This window comes from Bos grunniens, chromosome 8 (genome assembly GCF_055505025.1).
Source record: "Bos grunniens cultivar Pamir isolate PY7600 chromosome 8, Bosgru_T2T1.0, whole genome shotgun sequence".
In the NCBI taxonomy this organism is placed as follows: Eukaryota; Metazoa; Chordata; class Mammalia; order Artiodactyla; family Bovidae; genus Bos; species Bos grunniens.
Genome location: NC_141172.1, coordinates 98,556,148 through 98,571,653, shown reverse-complemented (window position 1 = coordinate 98,571,653; position 15,506 = coordinate 98,556,148). Strand labels below are relative to the sequence as shown.

Here is a 15,506-nt window from a genome sequence, read left to right as displayed (position 1 = left end):
TTTTTTTTTTTTTTTGGTTATCCATTGTGACAGATAAAACCACTCCTATTTTGGTGGCTTAGAGCAGTCATCATTCTGTTATATCTCAAGACCTTGTGGGTCATGTTTTCAGGAAGGGTGTGCGTGACTGGATGGTTCTTCTACTGCATGCAGTGTGTGGATTGGGGTTTCTTGGTGAGATGAGGCTGGTGGCTGGGCTGGGCTAGGCTGAGGGTCCAGGACCACCTCTCCACACCTGGTGCCTTGACAGAACTATCAAAAGGCTATACTCATCCGGACCCCCATCCTCTCTGTGTGTTCTCAGGGCCTCTCCCGGGATAGTTGGCCTTCTTACGCGGAGGCTCAGGACTGCAAGAGTCTAAGGCAGAAGCAGCTGGTCATCTTAAAGGCTAGGCCTAGATCTGGCACAGTTAATCTTGGTCAAAGCAGTCACAGGCCATTCTGGGTGGAAGAGTCAGAGAACTTGTCCCCCGCACCCCCCTTTAATCTGCAGCTGTGGGTCACTTGGGATATGGAGGGTGACTTGGTGGCCATAGGTCAGCAGTTCTTGACCACCAATCCCAGCTTCAGCATACTGGCAAATCTCATCCCTTATTATCTCTGTTTCACAGATGGAGAAACTGAGGCTTAAGTTACATGATTTGCCCAACCCCTAGAGATACAATTACACATTCGCATGTTGGGCCTCTGAAAGCTTCTACATGAAAGAAACTTGTTTGGTATTTTCCAGGCTTATAGGACAATGGAACACTTCTTTTTCCAAAGAGTACCTATTAATAACCTGTGACGCATACTTTGGGGAACTGCTGCATTCAACCTTTGACTCATCGGGCTTGCTCCCACTATTGTGATGCTGTGCTCTCAATCAACGATAACTGGGTTTCTGGTGTAGATTCTCCTGGTGATGCTGCTGTGAGATTTTGATCAGGGTGACAGCCATATTTCTCACTGAAAATCAGGACATTGATATTCCAGAGGGTGTGCTTCACGTCACCTATGTTCTTTTGAGGTTTTTTGTCATGATTTTTGTTGGCTTGCTGGCTTTAGGCTGCAAGGAAATGTGTCAAATGTTTTAAGGTATTAAAATATCATTTAAAATTTAGAAGCTCCAGACTGAGTTTTCCGGAAACTAGTTTCCAACTCCATCCTCTCAAATAATTCATACTCTGAGGGGTCTAGAGAGCTGAGATTTAAATTACCCAGGTATAAATGAAATCCGAAAGTAACCTTTAGGGTGGCACATTCAAAGAACACAGCCCAAAACTGTGCTGTCTAAGCATATTTTCTCAGGTCTGCTCTTAAAGAGTTCTGAGTGATTTACGGTGACAGCTGCTGCCAGCTCGAATGACAGAGAACCCCGGGAAGGATGGTTAATGTTTGTACTCATGCCAGTGTGAGTAAAAGTGAGAATTCCTTGAAGTTCCTTGAACGGTGTTCCAACATTAATCCTGAAATTCCTTCTCATCTGGTAAGGTGTGGTTATGTTCTGAAAGCAGTTTTGTTGCTTGCAGTAGTAAGGACAAGAAAATATTTTTTCACCCAAAGAAAAGAAATAACGTCAGGGAAAGCCGGCCCAGAAAGGAATCTCTGGCCCAGGTGCCTCCACTCCCGGGAACCTTGGCCGGGGTCACCAAAGTGTTAACTGGCCCTGCGTCAGGCAGGGAGCGTGTGCAGACTGTTCGTTTCGTTTAAGCTATCACTTCCATCTCGTTGAACATGTCAGTGTAAAAAGTGAACCTGCGTCTGGTTTTTCAGGTCTGTAAATAACCAGTATTGCAAAAAGGTGATTGGAGGGATGGTGTGGAACCCAGCCATGCAGAGATCTTTATCGGTGGAACATTTAGAAACCAAGAGTCTACCGTCCCGGTCTCCACCTATTACTCCCAACTGGTATGTCTTTCTGTTTTTGGTGCTGTCCACCAGTAAACACTTTATTTCTTTTAAAAACTAAGTAAAAATAAAAACCTAACTATAGATGGTCTATGATGAGAGTTTATATTTGCATATTTGACTATTGCAGAAGTAACTGTTTTTATGAGATGCACAAGTATAGCTAGACATTTTTTTTAGTGTATGATGTTTGGATGTTATTTTTTTATATATATATATATATATATACTTTTTTAAGTCTTTCAAACTTGTTACAACGTTGCTACTGTTTTATGTTTTGGGTTTTTTTGGCCGTAAGGCATGTGGGATCTTAGTTCCCCAGCCAGGAATCAAACCTGCACCCCACCACCAGACCACTCGGGAAGTCCCTGGGATGTTCTTTTTTAAAAAGTTATTTGGTCTAAATAAATTGGAGCACTGCAGCCTACTGAAGTGCCCCTCTTGAAATTGTAGTATGCATTAGTATATTCAGGTTTTGAGAAGTTCTGTGATAAAGAAGCATGTTTAACTTTTATTTAATCTCATGTTTCCCATTAATAGCCAACAAAATAAACTTTGAGAAAACATGGTAAAGGTATGTAATACAACTGACAGAGGATGTGTGACCCTCAGCAACAGTAGCAAATGCTCATTGGAAAGTAGCCTGCCAACTTCTAAGTTGATGGACTTGGCTTAAAAGGAGGGAATTGGCAGTTTGGTGAAGTGGGTAAGGGCACTGGGCTTGCAGCTGGAACACCTGGACTCAGATTTTGGCTCTTCTGTTCATTAACAAATTTGTTTATCTCTCTGGTCTCAGTCTTTCCATCTGTAAAGGGGTTGAATGAACTAACAATGTACAAGTGCTTTGTAAGCTATACAGAAAGGATCAGGTAGAATTGTTGTTATTGTTAGTTATTTTTATTATTTTATTATTATTGTTGTTATTGTTAGTATAATGTTCCTTAGAGACATCAGGCCATTTTTTAAATGCCTCCAAAACAGCCAGATGTTATGGGGGGAGGGGGGAACCAAGCTGGAAACCTTGGCTCAACTCTGCCCTAAAATAGGATTATGGCTTTCTGTTCATTTCCTGATAGGGTGCACCTATAAATTCTTAAGGAGTGATCTACCAAGACTAAGAAACATTCTACCAGGCAGGCAGAAAGGGAGTGGCTGTGCAGGACTGCTGGGAAAGGAGACTCCGCTGGGGCCAGATCCTCTGGGCAGGAATGGTGATGGTGTTTAGTGGTGGAAAGTTATAACATGACCGAGTAGATGGATTCTTGGTTCCTGAAATGTAGCACTCATCCTATAGTGGTCCATGTGTTCTATAAAGTAGCAGCTTAATTTGTCTGCAAGTCTCTTAGCAGCAGAGGCCAGGACAACATTCAGGAAAACAGCGGGCTTTGGCTCTCACTGCTATTTATAGGTCCTCTCCGGAGGAGTCACGAGCCTTTCTGCTCAGCTTTGGGCACCGTGTATTGATCCTCCAGGCCCAAAGGGATTGCAAAAGTGGAGGCCCTGACAGCCCCAAGGAGAAGTGGTCAAAAAGGAAGGGCAAGATGAAAAAGCAAGGACAATGAAATTTAAGAAAGTTCAGCCGCCTAGAGCTGCCGATCACAGGAGCCGCTAGTGCCTCGGTGCTACCCCAGGTGTCACCCCAGGCATCCTGAGAACATTGCCTCATTTGCTTCATTGTCAGGAGCCAGATGGGTACAGCTGAGGCTCAGAGAGGTAGAGTGACTTGCCTCACGGCGCACAGCTACTGCTGCTATTGGAAGGACAGAGCGGCGCTAATACAGTCCATGCGGTTGCAAGGAGGTGGACACAACTGAGCAACTAGCACTTTCACTTTCAATGCCACGTAGATCTATCTTGAAAAGCAAACATTTCATCTTGGATCAAGTGAAATTGACATTAGGGGATATAGTTGGAAGAAGGTTCAAATTTTGCCCCCTCAAAAAACACCTTACTTTAGCTTCTGAACCTTCTATTTATACTGCACAAATGAATCAGAAAAATTGTCTGATGAGCAGCCAATTTGGCCTCCTTATGCATTGAGACCTACCTTAAGTGCTCTTGGAAGAATAACTCCCTCTAAACCAACACTCAACAGCTTCCCAAAGGGCACAAACCAGTCTTATCTGCCAGTTTATAAAGTTGAGGGGCCGTACCACTGGGCTCAGAGTCTCTGGGACCACGCAGCCCCTGGTTGGATTCTGGTATAGTAAGGCGGTTAACCGGCTCTTAAATTCCAGCAGCATCAGCAAAGCCACCCTTGGGACGGTCAGGGCACAGAGGTTAGATCACTGATGTCTGATAGAACCCTGAAGTAGAATCTGCTTTCAGCGCTTCGCTCTGCACCTTTCCCCACCAGGCGAAGTCCTCGGCTCCGGCACGAGATCCGAAAGCCACGGCACTCTTCTGCAGACAACCTTGCCAACGAGATGACATACATCACTGAGACTGAAGATGTGTTCTACACCTACAAGGGCTCCCTGTCCCCTAAAGACAGTGATTCCGAGGTCTCTCAGAACCGAAGCCCGCACCGAGAGTAAGAAACTTGTGCTCCTGTCTTTCCTGTGTCCCTTGGTTGGGGCTGTTGAGGAATTTGCACAGGCCCCATGGCCATTTAAGAGGAGGCAGAGGCTAGAGCCAGCAGCCAGCTCCCTGGGGTGCTCTCTGCCAGGCTGAGAACATCAGTCCACTCCCTTCCCCCAAGAGCTGTGTGCCTGGGGTCATTAGCTCGCCCTGCTTTTTTGTCAGTGACAGCAACCTACCGTCCACACACCCGTTAGCTCTCCTGAATGGTGTTTTCTCCAGTTGATAAGCAAAACTCAGTTTAAACCATTCCATACACCAGAGGTTGAGGGCATGTTGACTAGAGCAGTATGTCTCTAGATTGTCAGCCTTCGTCCGCTGCAAGATTCCCCACCCTTGAAAGTGTGCTCATTTCTCTCTGCCCACAGAAAACCTTCTCAGATCCACAGTCTGTCCTCAGGGCATTTGTTCGCTTTGGTTTTTAATGAATATTTAGAATAAAGGAAAAAAAAAAACACGCGCAGAGAACATCTCAGCATCTCGGATTTTCTTTGTTAAATTTTTGTCAAGGACAGTTTGCATCAAATTCTTTTATGTCCCCATAGTCCTTTTTTTTTCTTTTGTGACAAACTCCCTTCACATTTCAAGATCAGGAAAAAATATGTCTCTCCTAAAATACTGCCTTGAGTCCTTTTATTATTCAGTAAGATAATATCTGATTTACTTGTTCCCTGTTCGCTTGACTAGCAAGGAGCTCAGAGCTGCATGTCAGACTCCGTTGCATTAGCTTCGCAGAGCCCAGATTTCTGACATAGTCCTTAAGCTTTCTTCTCTGTCTTATTAATGAGTCTTATTTTTTCTCTGGTATTAATGAATTCACTGTTCTACCATGTCTGCACATTTTAGAGTAAGCTCTCTCAAATCATTTTTTGAAGGGAACAAGACACAGATCATAAATGACAAAGTGTGATGGGCATGGATCATTTTTTTTTTTAGGAAGTCAACCATGGTCATTGGGTATCCATTCTGTTTAGCCCCATGCTGTGCCCAAAATGTAGAAACATACGATGCCTCCCCTGACAGCAGAGGATTAAAAGAACGCACTTCGGTTAATCTGTAAATTTTTACCACTCTAACTCCTAGGATTAAAGCCTTAAATGCATCCTGACCATTCTCTTGGCATTGCAGGTGAATCACGGATCTCACTTCACACTTAAGTGTGAGATTGCTCTCTCTCTGTTGTCGCTGACCGCAGCAAACATGGTTTCCAGCTTATCTGTGTTCTTAACACCTCTGGCTGAATAATCCTCTGGTCATTATTTCCTTGTGACCTGAGCTTGGATGATGCTTCTGTTGAAATGATCGCTAACTCTTGCTCCAATTTACAGCGCCGTTGAGGCTACAGTGGAAGGGTGTGAGTTCCTCTGTGGGGCACAGTGGTTGTGCATGTCCCACAAGGCAGGAGCCCAGGCGAGCATGACTTGAGCCAGTATGAGCCTGTCAGGGGCTATGTCGCTTTGGTGAAGGGAGGAGGAGGTTTAGGAGCTGACTGAGGGCTCTGTGATGCCCAGTCACACCTTCCTCCGTGTCAGACCCCCCTGTTGTGGTTTGCAGTCCCATCATGGAATTGCACTGTCCAGTACAGTAGCCTCTAGTCATGTGTGGTTATTCAGATTGAAATTATTGAATATAAAATAAAATGTAAGTTCAGTTCCTCAGTCACACAAACATCATCTCGAGTGCTCTGGACCACCTGTAGATCAGATCAGATCAGATCAGTCGCTCAGTCGTGTCCGACTCCCTGCAACCCCATGAATCGCAGCATGCCAGGCCTCCCTGTCCATCACCAACTCCCGGAGTTCACTCAGACTCACGTCCATCGAGTCAGTGATGCCATCCAGCCATCTCATCCTCTGTTGTCCCCTTCTCCTCCTGCCCCTAATCCCTCCCAGCATCAGAGTCTTTTCCAATGAGTCAACTCTTCGCATGAGGTGGCCAAAGTACTGGAGTTTCAGCTTTAGCATCATTCCTTCCAAAGAAATCCCAGGGCTGATCTCCTTCAGAATGGACTGGTTGGATCTCCAACATGTAGATAGAGGCTACCAAATGGGACGACACAGATATAGCACACTTCCAGGGTGGCAGGTGGACAAGAGATGGATTCTGTCCACGAGTACATGGATGTCCTCTGCTCATTGTGGGTACGTGGACGTCTTAAAGGGCTCTACTCGTTGCTGAGTCCTGAGTGCACTTTCTATACCCTTGGCTGCTCCTTGAGGGAACGTGAAGGTGAAGTAGACAAGTCTTTGCTTTCAGGGACCTCAGGCCACCTGAGCAAATAGCACCTTATCAACCTTCATCAGCACACTGTGGGGCTCGGTCCGTTTGATGAAAGGAGAAGAGAGTTTAGGAAAACAGCGGTTTCTGAGAAGCCTGATTACAGGTCCTACCTCAGATCTTCCTAAGTGCGGTCTGTGACCCCACCATGGAATTACAGAGCATCCAGACCTTCACAGGCCAGGACAGCCACACACACGTGGCTGTTTGAATTTAAGTTTATTAAAACTCCATTGAAAATTGACTTCCTCAAGCCCTGTTTGGTTTAAGTAATTCCTGGCCCTGCTCACCCATCAATTCTTCCTGAAACTCCTTTGTGAGACCTAGGAAGATGTATCATCCTGGGACACTGTTTTGCAGTGAACCATTAAAAGTAGCAAATAATGGTGATTCAGAGGCAGCCTACCTCGCCATGGCTTTGCCAGGTGAGCCACAGTAGACAGCTCACCGAGTCCAGTTAGCAGCTATACTTTGCAAGTGGGATGAACAGTTGAAACAAGTTCAGCCCCTAGCACGTCACATAGGTAGGGGACCCCATCCCACTGGCAGGAAGCCACCTTCTGCTGAGCTTTCAGAGGCAGCAGGCCTCCATTGGTCCTCCATTGCCCAAAGCAGGAAGGGAAGGCTGGTCTGTACTTGGTGAAAAAACTGTGGTGGTCTTTTCAGTGAGTACAGTCATCCCAAAGTACCTCAGGGGGATTGATTCTAGGACCCTCAAAGGTACAATATCCATGGACACCCAAATCTCTCGTAAAATGGTGAAGTATGGTTGGTCCTTCATGTGTGTTAGTGTTAGTCGCTCAGTCATGTTCTACGCTTTGTGACCCCGTGGACTGTAGCCCGCCAGGCTCCTCTGTCCATGGAATTCTCCAGGCAAGAATACTGGAGTCAGTAGCCATTCCCCCTTCCAGGGGATCTTCCCAGCCTAGGGATAGAATCCAGATTTCCTGCATTGCAAGCAAATTCTCTCAGGATTCCCTGAGCCACCAGGGAAGCCCTGATCCTTCATAACTCTGGATTTAATTTGATCCACAATTAGCTGAATCCACGGACTCCCAGGGTCGGCTGCAGTATTTGCAAAATGTTTAAGAAGCATTGAACATGTTTTATATAGCAAATTGGCGTGTTAAGAGGCAAGAAGAAATATCCTGTCAGAGATATCAGATGAATACAGACAGCAAGGAGAGCTCCTTTTGAAAGAAGGATGACGTGCAGTGTTCTGTACCCATGTAAACAAGAGGAAGAAGGAGAGAAAGAAGAAGAGAGTGATTCAACTTTGGCTCTCAACCCAGAGGCATAGCTCCGACTCTCTGAACATTGTCCTTGCAGATGAGTCACTGTGGTTTGTGGCGTATTTATAGCAGCGCGGCAAAGTTTATGATTATAGTTACGAGTCCTTGGCAGTTTGCTTTGTGCCCGAGCAGGCGGTCCTCTTGTTACCCCTCAGCCATTCTGTGTTCCTTGCCTTGCTTCAGAGCCAAGGCCAGAATCTGCAGAGAAGGAAGTTACCAAAAACAAAAACAACCTGCCACCCAGGGAAGAAATTTAAAAAAAAAAAAAAAAAGGAAGGGGAGTGCCCCAGAGGAGAAAACGACTTTGCGGAGCAGAAAGCTGGAGGAAAACAACTTTGAGGGCAGATGAGGGTTGTGTTTGAAGAACTTTTCAGCCCCCATGATGTCTTGGCCATTTTCTCATTTCCTTCTCCAGAGCCTGCCTTGTTCTGGGGACACGGGGCAGCTGTCGGCTTTTATTTCCAAACTTCTGTACGTACAGCCATGTGAATACACTGATCTGTAGCGTGAAGTGTACTGAAAATGGTTAAGATGGTAAACTTCATGTGTATTTCACCACTGTTTTTTAAAATGTTTTAAAATAGTGTCTGTGCATTGGAAGAAACTCTAGGTATCCCCTTCTTCCGCTGCACCACCAGGGGTAGGAATTCCCTCTGCCCTGTCACCTGGTCACCCAGCCAGTGACGGGCAGCTCTCCTGCCATGGGGCAGCCTGCTGTCTTGGACAGCCTGGTTTCCAGACTGTGTCTCCCCGCAGGAGACCAGCCAGTGACAGGGTTTCTCAGGAGTTTTGTTTTCATTTTCCCTGCACCTTGCCTGCCCTTCTCTTGGTCTCAGGCCGCTTGCATGTGGACGTCTGATGACTACTTTAAACCCAGCCTGGCCCAGCCTCAACTCATCATCTTCTGTCCAGCCTGCGGCTGCTCCTGTGTCTTGGTGAGGCCGTGTTCAAGAACCACCCTCTTGGTACCTGTTGGAACGTCAGGCATCCTCAACAACTTCTCTTGCTCCTGCATCATCCAGTTCCTCACCCGTAGTTTCTCTCCTGCAAACATCTCTTGACATGGACCCCTTCACCATCCTCCCCATCGCCTTGCCCATGTATAACTGCCATCATCTCTCAAAGGGATGCTTGCAGCAGTGTTCTAAGTATCCTCCTGTCTTTGGTCTCTCCTCCTCCTTCCAGACCATCCTTAACAAGGGCTCAGTTCAGTTGCTCAGTCGTGTCCAACTCTTTGCAACCCCATGGACTGCAGCATGCCAGGCTTCCCTGTCTGTCACCAACTTCTGGAGTTTACCCAAACTCATGTCCATTGAGTTGGTGATGCCATCCAATCATCTCATCCTCTGTTGTCCCCTTCTCCTCCTGCCCTCAATCTTTCCCAGCATCAGGGTCTTTTCAAATGAGTCAGCTCTTCGCATCAGATGGCCAAAGTATTGGAGTTTCAACAAGGGTAATAGGCTTATCTTCCTGAAATTCAATCCCGAGCACATCACTCCCCTACTTTTCTTTTCTGTGCTTTTTCAAAGTTTCATGCCTCTGCAAATGCTGCAGATTTGCTTTTTTTTAAATTAGAGTTTTATCTAAAATACTTTCTTCTTCCCTCCTGACTACCTGTCTAAACTGCTACTAGTTTGTCTCTGCCCCCTCTTCTGTGGAGTCTCTCCTGGCCTCCCCAGACATCTGAGCATCTCCCTTAGAGTGTGATGATAATATTTGACTTATCGCTGTACCTTAAAACAGATAGTGAGCTCTTGGAGAGCAGAAATAGTACCCTGTTCACCTCTCCTTCCCCCAGACCTGGCATGATATCTGGCACTTAGATATACAGTGACTATGTGGATAGATGGACAGACAGACACATGGTCACATGAAACTGGATGCAGCCCTTGGGTAATGCCCAGACAAGCTCCCAAGTTTTCATAATGGGTGTCTCCTCTGCCACTTCCTGGCAGGTCCGCACATCACATGAGACATAGCGTCTGATCTGCACACCAAGGACTCACACAGATTTACTGCGACAGGTTTTGGTTAACTGTCCTCCGTTAGCAGTTCTCTGTGGTAGGTGCTGCTGCAGGGTGTATGTGGGTGAGAAATTCTCAGAAAATTCAAGCACAAACTGACCAAAATATACCCAGTGCTTTCTTGTTATTGAGGTATCACAATGACCAGGGGGGCAGCCTGGGGACGATGGATGACCTGTGACTCCATTAGTGATGAGACAGAGCTCAGAAAGCAGCATTTCTGACCCGTTTTCCCTCCGCCACCTCTGCTACTTCTTACGTGAAGTTTTGATCTTGGGCCCTTGGCGTGTATTGCAGAAATAAAACAGTGTCTCCACATCACAAACACCCGAACTACGGAGACACTTTCTGTTACTCAGTGCGCCTTACATCAGGATCCATGTAGATTAGCTGGCTACGTGTTAAGTGCCCTTGGGGAGGAACAGACAGAGGACTAGGGTCTCTCCCAAGCTTGAGAAGCCCATAGACTTGGGAGAGAAATGCCATGCGGAACAGCTCCCACTCTGTCACCCACCAGAGCCAGCGCCTCCTCTCAGGCGCCCCCAGTGAGAACTGTGAAACCCTTGGTGGGAGCACAGCTTGGCTTGGCTGACAGGTTTGGGGGCGGTGGGGGGTGGTCTTTGGAATTTCCTAAAGTTTAGGAAAGAGTGGTATAGAAAATATCACGTGGTAAATCTTGCCATTTTAACTTTTTCTTTAACCTTGCTTCTCTTCAGAGAAATGAACTCTGTCCTGGCTTTTGTTTCCGATGCCTACTGCGTTTACAGTTCTGAAGCATCGGCTTCTGAGGGCGAGCACCCGTTTGTCTGCCGGTCAGTCCGTCTGTCTGTCTCTGCCCCTTTCTCCTCCGGGAGCTGGGGGTGGCCAGTCCGTCCCCAACTGCTCTGGCTGCCCCTTCTCCTGACTCTGGGACAAACTGCTTGCTGCCGGTCTCTCTCCCTGCCTTTCTCGGCCCCTTTCACAGTTGCCCTCTAAGCCTCGGTGGACCCCCTTGTCTCTCGGTCAGTCACACCTCACGTCCTGCCCCAAGAGGGGAGGACGGCTGCTCAGCCTGGGGTTCTCACTCGTGGCATCCCTGTGCTGCGTCCAGCTGCCACCTTCTCGTTGCGTCTCATCATTTGATGTCCTCCTCGCCATCTGTCTGTCCATCTTCCCCGCTGAGCCGAACGTTACTGCAGCCTGCAGGGAACGTCTGTACGTGGTGGCTCAGCCAAAAAGAATATTGTCATGTTTAATAAATTACCATCTAAAAGTAACATCTCCGCCCATACTTAGAAAATAGGATTGGGGACATAATGACTTTGAATATGTTATTTTTAGTACCATGGGTTGTTTTGGATAGACCATTATACTGAAAAAGAAAAATACTTTAAAACCTTATAGAATGTTATCTAAATTCTATATGACATATTTCAAAATTCAGAATTTAGAAGTTAGATATGATGAATACAAAAATACATCACACTTTACTGAGAAGCCTGACCTCTTCTGCTGTGTCGCCTTGCTCTTCTGTTTGCATGTCGTCACCGTTTCCATCACTCTCATCTCCAGATTCTTCCAAATACGTGAAGTATGAATGCTGTCGGCAGCTTCATGTTAGAGGTTCAGTTCCACGCCTAGCTGGAAATAGCGTTTCCTGAATCCTTTGGGTTTTATCTTGTTTAGTAGCGTCATGTCTCCCTTTCTGCCACTAGGAGGTGCTCTTAGAAACATGAAAACAGAAAAGTTGCCTACTTGAGGAGAATTTTTTTTTTAGTTTCCTGTTATCTAAAGTCATTTATTTTCAGCCTGAAAACATCCCACTAGTACACAGCTTTAAGTCCAAAATCTCCTCGCTCTGAAATGCTTTCCCATCCATAATACCCCTTAACCGGCAATTTGAGCACCTTAAGTTCAAGCTCTTCTCTTGCAAATAGCTCTATTTCTACACTGCTCTGTCACTGAAATTTTGTATTCAGATGAATTGTGATTGTGAATCACTTTATATGAGTAAAACAATACAGATTTTATATTTAAAGTAAGCTAATTTAAACTTTCTGGGAAACAGAGAGGTACTCCATTAATGGAAAAAAAAACCCTGGAAAAGGACCTGAAATACAGGTTTAGTAAGAGGCAGCAGTGACTGTCGTCTGTCTGTCTCACTGTCTTTGTCTGCTCACCTTTCCCATCACTAACCTGAAGTGAGGTCAGAATGTGCAGGAGTCTGTGCAACGTGAGGACAGCCCCATATTCTGTAGGTGTTTTGAAGGCATCTTTTGCTCAATCTGTGGCCCTGGAAGGAGTCTAGTGTGGGTGTGCATGATGCAGAGGAGTTGTGTGCGCTACGCAGTGTTCATCCTTGCAGCCCTGAGAGGTTGGGGAGGATGGTCTTAGGAGCAGATCCAGTGGCTGGGAGAGGGGAGAGGTGCTCAGGGACTCATGTTCATCAGACTCCCGGCGGGTGAGGAGAAAGCTGTGTGACCTGGGGCAAGTTACTCAGTGCCTCTTAACCGGTTTCTTCATCTGTGACATGGGAATGGAACAGATGACCCTAGAGGTCTTTGACACTTCTCAAAGACAGCATCATCCAGTAGAACTTCCTGCAGTGGTGGAAGTCTTCTGTGACTGGTCTTGTCCAGTGCAGGAGCTTCTAGCCACACGTGGCTGTTGGGCATTTTTGAAATGTGACTGGCACAGCTGAGGAATTTTCTAATCTTCACTTCTTTAAATAGCCACTTGTGACTGGTGGCTGCCATATTGGACTGTGCAGCTCCAAGGTACAGAAGGACCTATATTAGAGAAAAATAAAACCTATGATCTCAGCGGAAGCGATGAGTGGATGTCACAGGTGAATAATGTAAACTCGGATTGATATAAATTGTCGTGAATGTGCAGAGTCAGTCCCATTTCCTCTGGGTAGCAAACTGTCCTGTGAAGCAGAGTTATGAGCAGGAATGAGATGGAAGGAAAAACTTTCAACAGTGGAGACCCACACATCTGAGTGAGCTTAAATAATTAAGCACCAGAGTAGCTGGGCACAGCTCCCTTGTTACCCTTCTAAAGCTGCTGAGTTGTCAGCAGTTCTTGGTACTGCCCTGCCCTCCTTCCCCTTTACCCCAAAACTAAAAGCTGATGCTATTGAGGCCAGCTGGGGGTGTGGGCAGCCAGTAGACTCTGGGTGTGCACGAGCCCTGGGCTTGACCTTCAGAGCCCCTCTAAAAGTTCTAAGGATTGGTGACAGCCATGAGATGCCAGGCTCCAGCAGTCAGTATTGTGTGCTCTGATAAAATATTAATCCAGTTATTAAAATATCTCCTCCTCCCCCACGATGAAGGAGTATATCCGAGAACAGCCCAGCACAAAGCTGCCTGACCCAGAAGTCATCCAGTTCTGTGTCTCCATCTTCAAATGCTCCAGGCTCCTGCTCCCCAGATGGCGTCGACCAGCAGTTCCTAGAGGACTTCCACAGGGTGACCAAAGGGGGCTCCGCCGAGGACTCCAGCCAGTACTACTGTGACAAGGTGGGGGGGCGGGGCTCAGGTGCTGTGGCCAAAGCGGGCCAAGCCAGCCGGGCTTCCTGTGTGGGGCTGCCTCTTGGGCAGTTAAGTGGTTAGGACTCAAAGGAATTAGGTTATCACCAATCACTGGAGAAAGAAGTAACGTAATTGACGATTTTCTGACATTTTCCAGAATGATGGTGACGGCTACTTAGTCTTGATCCGCATCACGCCAGATGAAGATGGGAAATTTGGATTTAATCTAAAGGTACATTGTGTGTAATTTATAAGGACGTGTGATGCTCTGAAGCATTCTTTAGATGACTTTTAAACTTCCATTACAAATGTGCCATAGACCTAAGGCTGTGTAGGAAAATTGGCTTGGCCTTCAGAATTGGGAGCTTTTCAATGGGGCCATAGGAGTTGCCTCATACCAAGTGCCTACTCTATGTACTTGTTTATATCCCCTTATTGAGGATATAAAGGGGATTGTTCATATCCCCTTATTGAGTCCTTTTATTAAGTGGTGAATTTTGAAACATTTTATAGATGCACACTAAGGGGCTTCCCAGGCGGTGCTAGTGGTAAAGAATCCGCCTGCCAATGCAGGACATACAAGAGATGCAGGTTCAATTCCTGGATCAGGAAGATCCCCTGTAGGACGAAATGGCAACCCACTCCAGTACTCCTGCCTGGAGAATCCCATGGATAGAGGAGCCTGGCGAGCATCAGTCCATGGAGTCGCAAAGAGTTGGACACGACTGACTGAACACAAGGCTCGGAGAGATGGGAACCCCTCAGCACTGCTAAGAGAGAACAGGGATTCAGGTGCAGGGCCATAACCTCCTCTGTTTCCCTCTAGGCCAGCTCTGCAAACTATGACCTACGGGCCCAATCCCATCTGTTCTTACAAATAAAGTTTTATTGGAACACAGACACCCCATTCATTTACAAATGGTTTATGTCTCCTTTGGCATTTCAATGGCAGAGGTGCTAGAGTGCCCTCTGTCCCACAAGCCACAAAAAGTAATATCTGGCCCTTCCCAGAAAAGGTTTATCAGCTTTAGAGCAGAGTGAGGGCAGGTGATCTTCGCTGCGCACCCCGCAACTGCCATCAAACTCCTTTCTGATAGCCCAGCAGCCCCGCTGACAGCCAGTTCTCAGAGGTCAGAAGCCCTCACAGTCTGGGACCTTTACACAGCTCCTCCCCTCCAGCGTAAGCTCCTCTCCCAGCAGTGCTTATGGGCTGGGCTTTTAGAGTCTTTTTCCTGAGGATGTTTGCATTTTTTGAAAGGAGCCTGCTTCAGAATGCATCTTTAGTCCATGGATGGTGGGGATGGCACTGGGAGGCTTCTGAGTGGCCTTCTGGTTGACCCACTAGACCCATAGCCTCTGGAACTTTATCATTCTAAAAGGTACCAGCCCTTGGGAGTAGAATACATTTAAGTCAAAGTTGAGCCCTCCCTTTGTGTCAGAGATACCTGCATGTCTTTGGTGCTGTGAACAACTCAAGTGGTTTTTAATGTATACGTTTACAGGGAGGAGTGGATCAAAAGATGCCTCTCGTGGTGTCAAGGATAAACCCAGAGTCACCTGTAAGTACATGTATTCTGTAATTTCCCAAATCCATTTTCCCGTAAATGTAACAGATTTCTATTTCTGTGTCCTGTTTCTTTTTTACTGGCAGCATAGAGTGTGTGTCAGCGCATGCATAGAGATAGGAAGAAAGCATTTTCCAGAAGCTTGCTGCTCAGTGTGACCCCCGAGGCTGCAGCACCAGCATCCCTTGGGAAGCTTACTAGAAATGCAGATTCTCGTACCCCACCCCAGACCATCTGGACCAGAATCTGCATTTTTAACCAGATCCCCAGGTGGCTGGGAGGCACATTAAAGTGTAGGAGTCCTGCTCACAGGAAGGCAACTGGGGCATAGAGTTCACTATTCTACAAGCTGTAAGTGGGCTCGTG

The 15,506-nt window shown here is 46.7% G+C and overlaps 1 protein-coding gene across 19 annotated transcripts in view; it reads left to right on the top strand.

Moving 5' to 3' along the window:
- The window catches only part of PTPN3 (protein tyrosine phosphatase non-receptor type 3), a 168,142-nt gene that overhangs the window by 119,621 nt on the left and 33,015 nt on the right, over nt 1-15,506 (top strand). For 11 of the 19 annotated variants that reach the window (XM_086315887.1, XM_086315883.1, XM_086315889.1 and 8 more), the window contains 6 exons: nt 1,756-1,890; nt 4,247-4,423; nt 10,780-10,875; nt 13,377-13,563; nt 13,733-13,807; nt 15,078-15,134. In XM_086315887.1, the coding sequence (XP_086172013.1) occupies nt 1,756-1,890; nt 4,247-4,423; nt 10,780-10,875; nt 13,377-13,563; nt 13,733-13,807; nt 15,078-15,134 (727 nt within the window). The remainder of the gene's footprint in view (nt 1-1,755; nt 1,891-4,246; nt 4,424-10,779; nt 10,876-13,376; nt 13,564-13,732; nt 13,808-15,077; nt 15,135-15,506) is intronic. The other 8 variants (XM_086315895.1, XM_086315885.1, XM_086315898.1 and 5 more) reach the window with 3 other exon arrangements.